This window comes from Phragmites australis, chromosome 2 (assembly GCF_958298935.1).
Source record: "Phragmites australis chromosome 2, lpPhrAust1.1, whole genome shotgun sequence".
In the NCBI taxonomy this organism is placed as follows: Eukaryota; Viridiplantae; Streptophyta; class Magnoliopsida; order Poales; family Poaceae; genus Phragmites; species Phragmites australis.
The window spans coordinates 4,484,629-4,491,921 of NC_084922.1; the positions used below are offsets into that span (position 1 = coordinate 4,484,629).

At 43.5% G+C, this 7,293-nt stretch overlaps 1 protein-coding gene across 4 annotated transcripts; it reads right to left on the reverse strand.

Moving 5' to 3' along the window:
- Positions 1-415: 415 nt before the first annotated feature.
- Positions 416-4,327, reverse strand: LOC133895489 (beta-1,2-xylosyltransferase XYXT1-like). Of its 4 annotated transcripts, none has more exons than XR_009905610.1 (6): positions 3,896-4,327; positions 3,727-3,789; positions 3,558-3,632; positions 3,012-3,140; positions 1,180-2,422; positions 416-843 (listed from the first exon to the last, which is right to left on the reverse strand). XR_009905610.1 is itself a non-coding variant. In XM_062335835.1 (5 exons), the coding sequence occupies exons 1-5, from the start codon at positions 4,035-4,037 to the stop codon at positions 1,269-1,271; spliced, it is 1,563 nt and encodes a 520-aa protein (XP_062191819.1). In that variant the 5' UTR covers positions 4,038-4,326; the 3' UTR covers positions 1,025-1,268. The 4 variants fall into 4 exon arrangements, 2 of the variants coding, with proteins under 2 accessions (XP_062191819.1, XP_062191836.1); XR_009905608.1 differs by having other exon boundaries at positions 417-850; positions 3,896-4,326; XM_062335835.1 differs by lacking the exon at positions 416-843 and having other exon boundaries at positions 1,025-2,422; positions 3,896-4,326.
- Between the last annotated feature and the right edge of the window lie 2,966 nt (positions 4,328-7,293).

The following is a 7,293-nucleotide window of genomic DNA, read 5'->3' on the forward strand; positions in this document are numbered from 1 at the left end:
AATGTCACTGTTCCTCACAATAGTGTTACATATATTCGAATGAGTAATATCCTCATCACTCCTCGCCATCTTCTTGTCCTGGTGATCTAGCTCCAACCGACTACGTCGTCAAAATTCAAAACCTTATTGAAACAGTCATGAAATGTTTTTAAAAAAATTATGATGTATAGGATGCTATAATTTAGCGCTCTAAAAATTAACTCAAACAATTAAAGTAGAATGAGTAAAAAAAAAAGACAAATTTGTCTTTTTTATTTTTCATCTTAGGAGTCATATTTTTGAAAAAAAAAATTGGAGAGCTAAATGATAGCATCTTATCCACTGCAATTTTTCCATTTTCATGACTATGTCTATAGTTTTGAATTTTGGAGCATTAGAACGCAATATGTTTTGGATTTTTAAACTTTTCACCCATTGGAGGTGACAAGTTTGTCGCCCATCGTTGGACGACATGATTACAGATTTGCAAATTTTAAAAAGGACACATATATTTACAAATTATGAAAATAAAAATATAGAACTATAAATATAAAAATTCGAGAGGAAGCGCTCAGCAGCCCACTCCCACCCTTGTCTTCGTCAACTCAGCAATGTAGCCCACGAAATTGGCCCAATCCTACCCGCTTCAATCCAATCCCGATCTAACTCTGACGCCGCTCCTCGCTCGCCCTGTTCCGAGTCCCACAACTCCTGACCAGGCAGAGGCAACGCGCCACGCCGCCACGCAACGCCGCCGAACGGCGGGAAGGGCACAGCCGCGCCGGAGAGGGCAGCGGGGCGCGCCTCACCGCCTTGGGTATGCAGCCGCGGGGAGGGAGCACTCGAGGGTAATTTGGCGCATCACTGGAGACTAGAGACGAGAGGAGGTCAAATTCTCTAAGAGTCCATTCAAATGATCAATTAATTGTACTGAATGGTTCACCGTCGTCTATATTCTCTTCAAGATGACAAATTAAAGGCCGTGTACATAATATCAACAAAACTAAGTAAAAAAGAAGTAACAGCATCATGAAAAGACCAAAGCAAAAGGACAAACCAAAGAACTTGATTTCACAGTCACTAGTAAATCAATAGGCCAACAATGCTTCTATGCTCCACCAAGAAGTCGAGAACCAAAAAAAAAAAAAATGCGTGGCTTGATTCTGTACCAAATAAGGAATGCCTTGAGGAGCTAATTACCTATCATCAAATGTAGACATGGAAATGCTTGTTCTGTGATCTGTATGGTTCTCTTTGGCCAATGGCATCGACACGTCCCCGGGCCGGCCTCACTGATGCCGGAGGTGGTCGAGCGCCTGCGCGAGCGTGGGCGCGAACCGGTTGATGTCGATGCGCACGTCCTGCTTGCCGAGGTAGAACTCGGCAACCTTGTCCCAGCCGCTGCGGTGCACGGACTCCGGGTCCTTGATCACCGGGTGCTCCGGCCCCAGCATCTCCAACAGCGTGCTCTCCTCCGCGGCCACGCTGTACTCGAGGTACCTCAGCCCCATGTCCGCCACGGGCTCGCCGAAGTCCTTCCTCGCCATGTCCTCCAGCTTCCCGTACGGGACCACCTGGATCACCACCGCGCCAGCCGGCAGGAACAGCGCGTTCGTCAGCCCAGCCCCGTGGACGCCCAGCAGCACGTCGTACGAGTTCACCTGCCGCGCTATCTCGTCCACGGGCGCGTCGCCCCTCGGGTTCGCCACCGCCACCTCGAATCCAGCCGACGCTGCTGCCTGCATGATCTCCGGCACGTTCACGAACCGCCGGTAGTGCGCGCGGTGGATCAGCAGCAGCCGCGGCTTCTTGTCCGGGAACTGCCGGAGGCTCAACGGCGCCTCGCGCGGGAGCGCGTACGTCTCGCGCAGGAACCGGGTGAAGTCGGCCATGGAGAGGCGGTGGCCACCCGGTGCCCACTCCGGCACGATGCTGAGCTCCTTGTGCATGCGCAGCCCCACAGTGACGTGCCGGAAGCACCGCACCTGCTTGTCGCGGTCCAGGTCCACGGCGTCGTACTTGGACAGCCGCCGCACGATGGCTTCATACTTGCCCAGCCACCACGGCTGGATGTTGCTGACCAGGAACTGGAGCTCGCCGCCGTACCGCCGCGACGCCACGAACAGTGGCACCAGCACGTCGCTGAAGTCATGCCAGTAGTTGCCCGTCAGCCCGCCGAGCGCGAACAGGACGGCCGGCACGTCGTGGGTGATCGTGCACTGCGGCGCGTCCTCCTGCGGGGACCCGAGCTGCGTCACGGTGACCTCCTGGATACCGGTCATGAACCTGCGCGTGTACGGCCGGATCTTCCACTCGTGGCGCTCCGACCAGCTTGCCGGGACGAGGGTCACTGACAACGCTGTGCCGTTGGTGCGCACGTCGCCGTCGACGTCGCAGGTGTCGGAGTAGGGGCCGTTTTTGCTGCACACCACCTTGCCCGTCTCTGTTGCACGTCAAAAAAGAAGAAGAAGAAGACAAGATCCACCATGGTTCAGAAACTTCATTCATCGATTCAATTGAACATTTTTGTGAACGACGACTGAATAATTGAGCTTCTTGTCGTTGCTTATTAACTTTACTTAAGCAGGGCCCACATGCCAGTCTGCGTTACAAAGATTCTCAAAATTCAAAAACTTAGTGTTGATAATCTATACTCTCCAAAATACACAAGTTGTAGCAAAATCGAACGATATCAATTGTCCACTTAAGTTGATTAAACAGTCATCATGTAAAGATTCTTCCTATTTCTTTCTAATAATACATTTAACTTTATATTAATTATCTTTCATATCTATATATTTAATATTTACTTTTTATATATTCTAAAAATATTTTAATATATTATTATTTATCTTTTATATATAGACATCCAATATTTACTTTTTATATATTATTATATTTTAAATTAATTATATATGTGTGAAATACGTGTGCAATTGCTATTGACCGAAAGAAACTAATATATGACGATGCAGCTGTGAAGAAGCCAACAAAAATATCGTTTTGTTTGGGGAACAAATATTTGGACATACCGGACGGTTTGGCGTCTGTCGCGTCTCTTTTCGGGGACTCGGTTGGGACGGCACCGGACGTTTCCTTGTGTGGCACTGGCACCTCGGTCTCTTTTGGCTGCCATTCCTGCTCTCTTTTCCTCTCGCCCTCTGCGTTTTGGCAAAAGAAAGGTCATCTTCCGATCCATCCCCGTTCACATCAGAAAAAGAGGGGGGGGGGGGGAGTAGTTTGGAGCCAATCCGAAATGCAGAAACTCATAAGAATTTCATCTTTAGAAATATATGCTAGTACCGGGCATGACCTTTCTATCAATTTAGAGCTATTTGGTTCATGAATAATTTTATCATATATTGTTATATAAGGTTAGTCTTGTCACACTTTTGTAGAAAAAAAATGACTAACTGATTTTTAGTTAAATTTTAGCAAAATATTGTATCTATGACAAGTGGGCTATAAGATTAAAAAGTTAGATAAACTAGAATGATGAACGCAACCAAATACTGTATTACAAAACTAAGGCTAACTAAATTTAGACTAAAAAAATATAACTGTAATCCAAATAGAACCTTTGTATAGCCGGTCATTAGAAACACGGTTCACTCTTTCCAACATGTTGACTTCGATCCTATCGTCCTCATTCACTTGTTCGTTTTACGATGAACCACAAATTCGCAATCTCAAAAACAGAGCACGCAAAGTTGTACTATATATTATCGAAATGGCAGGAGAGCTCACCTGTTCCACCGGGAGCTTTGATCACCTGCTTATCCGCAGCCCGTGCCGATTTTCTAGTGACAGCTGCAGATTATACAAGGGAGAAGCAAGGTGGACTATATCTTCAGTACATGGATGGAACGATGGATTCTGTTTCTTGAACCGAAACGGAAGAAGATTGATTGGTTACCGTTGGGGGCGCTGATGGCGAACTGCTGCGAGAAGATGAGGTAGGTGAGGAGCACGAGGAGGAAGCCGGCGGCGAAGCCGGCGTTGAGGTGCCTCTGCGCCCAGCTCTTGAGGCCCCTCCCGGGCTTCACCTCGCTGCCCATCGCCGGCCTCTTCCTTCTTGCTTCTTTTCTCTCTCCTATCTACCTCTGCCGCTACTGGTCACGATTCTCTTCTCTGAAGCCGCTGACCATGGACTGGCTGAATCCTTCAAGGTCCCGGGGAGTTTGAGAAAGAAGCGCACGAGGTTTTCCTTTTAAATTTCTTCTTTCTTGCTTGATTACCTGGGAAGAGAGGGACAGAAAGGAAGGTACTTGCTTCGTCCAAGTTGCTGGTGTTGTGGTACTACTTGGCTTCGTCCAAGCTGCTGGCTTTCTTGCTTCTGCGGCTTCGTCCCGGTATAACTTCCGATCTTTATATTATTAGGCGTTCCAGACGTTAATATTATAAATAGCTATTATATAAATATAAGTATCCACATCTAATCTAAGACTTGCCTGACTGGGTCGACAAGTTTCACCGTAGGGACTGCTACTGTTAGTGACGCGGTGTGAGGGTTATGAATTTTTGATCCGGTCTTACTAATATGACAGTGCGCACATCATCATCAGAACGGAAATAGTGAGCATTTATTGTAACTTTTTTCTCTATTTTTTCTTGTTCAAATCTGATGCCAATCGAATTCGCCCACACGGGCACACGATGGGTCCGCTTGGATAGAGTCTCAACTGCGACCATTCAGAATTGTGTTGTTCGGCTTCGTCTGGGCTAAGAAAAAACACAGTGCTTTCCCATTGGAGCACGCATTCGCATCTTACATAATGCCAGTTTTATCTGGCAATCTAAATTATCCGTTTTTTATAATTATAAAGTAATATAAATTATCAGTTGTCTGTGCGCGCGTTGAACTCCCTCATCCTATCTCAAATAGATGTTAAACATTTCTGTCAGTTTCTCTTTTTGTGAAATAAGCATTCATAAATTTGATTGTCAATGGATAAAATTTAGCGGTGACCCGCGCAATTACACAGCTAGCATCAAGAATCTTTTTTTTTATTCTTCACCACTGAATACAGCTGTAGTATCTGAACATGAACGCGCGAACTCACCCCCCCACACACAACCCCCCCCCACACACACCTAACGCACGTACATGCTAGTCCTACACCTACACACAGCTTGAAGAAAGCGCCCATCTGGAGATCACCGGAACCCATCAAGAATCTAACCATACATGTATTGTTGTATCATCCTAATTTTATCATCCATGACTTATCTTACCATCATTTTTCTTTTCATCACTATTATGCCTGGTCTTTAATAGATATAATTCAAACTTGTGCCTACTGTAATAATATCACAATCTATTTGGACACTGTATCATCATATCTTTACTCCAGTTCATATAGATTCTGCTATGCCCTATTCTTGTTTTTATTTGGTATTCCAATCGAATAACTTTTGTTTCGGTTAGAAGGTCACACTACATTATCAGTGCGGTTTGCATCTTTCAGGTACATCTTCCCAATGTCACGACCATGAACTCGGTTAAAGCCCAGTGCATCAAACCCGTAACCTCCTATATTGTTTCACTTCCATGTCTTGCTTCGCAGATTAATGGCCTCATCGGCATTTCTTATCGTTGTCAAGTGTTGTGGTTCCACCATTAGCGATATGTGGGCTATGTCTTGGCTCTATTGCCCAGCTAACATTGCGACCTTGAGCTACAGAGTCCAAGTCCAGTGCAGCAGCACCAATATCATCCCCTTCCAATCCTTGTCTCTATTGATGTTAGTGGTGGTACATGTCACTAGGCTTCTTCTTTTTTCGTTGTACCCGCCTCGGTGATTCGTAATTGGATACGCAGTCCGAGCTCATCTCCCAGTTCAACACTACTACACTTCATGACATCCTTACCTTCAACGTCCTCCCACCCAACACTACACTCATCCCCTTTCGCTACCATAGAGTGGGCAATAGAATCGACCAATCGAACAATCAGCTCATCTACGTTGTCTGAGAGGGAGAGAGAATATGTTACATTGTTTTTTCTTTGAGTGGACGTTTGTTTTTTTCATGATCTAAATATATCGATCAACATTTTGTATGGGGTCTTGTCTCTTTTTCTTTCTTTTTACACCTCTCATATCGAGCTATGTTTCTATATTTTTATATTTTGTATCAAAAGGTCTTTTTAACTATTTTGAACTCTTAAATGCATGCAGGGTGTAACGAATTTATGCATTAATGAAATTATGTTGTCTTTTTTAACCCGTATTTGGCTTCATTTTTTTAATAATGGCAAATGTGGTTAATAGAAAAATAAATATATGGGTATTTTGGGCTTGCTTTTACGTAATGGGGGTGATGGGTAATTTATAAATATGTATGAGGACTTTTTGTTTTTTTTCTCCGAAAAATGTTGTAATTTCTAGGCCTTGAGAATGAATGAGGATGCTTATTTTGTTGACCAATTACTAATATAATATATTGGCCAAATGAAATTAGTGTTGTACATTTGTGCGATATACTTTCATTATATATTTATCATTTGTAGCGACTCTGTGTGATCAGCTCATAAATCTGGGTTCAAATTTCAAAAGAGAATTAGGTAACGCAAAAAGTGGTACTTTGGAGACCACGTTGAGGTCCAGCACGATGTCTACATGGAACCGGCGGGCTTATTAATCACCTGTTTTGAGCAAGATTGGCAAATGTGTTTGGTGCTCGAAAACCGGCAGCTGGCTATTACCGAAAAATTACGATTATCGTGAAATCCGGGCAAAATCGGTGAGAAGTCGGACAAATTCATTTGATCAAATTTGTAAATTCGATGAGAATTCAGATCGAATAGATGAATCGGTAACCGATCAGCTTATACCGGTTACTGACTGCATTTTACTTTTTATCGACCAATTTTAACACTTACCGAACTAATATATATTCGAAAAAATGGGTCAAAAATCGACCACGTTACAGCGGTAACTGACTGCATTGTTCGTTTCGACGAAGTTGAAGGAAAATTAAAAAAATCATAAAAATTAGAAAAAATAAGAAAAAAAAATATGGCATAAGATTTGCTATGTTTTTGTTTAATCAAGAAAAAAATTTGGCATTACCTTTGCTATATTTGGATATTTTCAAGAAAACAAATAGATACTAATAGTAATACGAATATGAACATACAATTGTTTCATCGAATATATACATTACATAAGTAGCACTCAAATTAATAAATATGTCTAATTGTTCATACAAAAGCTAGAAACACAATCACATACCATCCATTAATACTTACCAAAGTGATGATAAATCCTTAAAATGTAGTTTGAATAGTATCCACGCCACTTATCATAGTTG

Excerpts from the sequence above, each read along its gene's own strand:
- LOC133895489 (XM_062335835.1), bottom strand. The coding sequence starts at position 4,037 with ATGGGCAGCGAGGTGAAGCCCGGGAGGGGCCTCAAGAGCTGGGCGCAG. Across the intron at positions 3,141-3,557 it reads TAATGACCGGCTATACAAAG|AGGGCGAGAGGAAAAGAGAG; the intron begins GTTCTATTTGGA and ends GCCAAAACGCAG. Across the intron at positions 2,423-3,011 it reads GACAGACGCCAAACCGTCCG|AGACGGGCAAGGTGGTGTGC; the intron begins GTATGTCCAAAT and ends GACGTGCAACAG.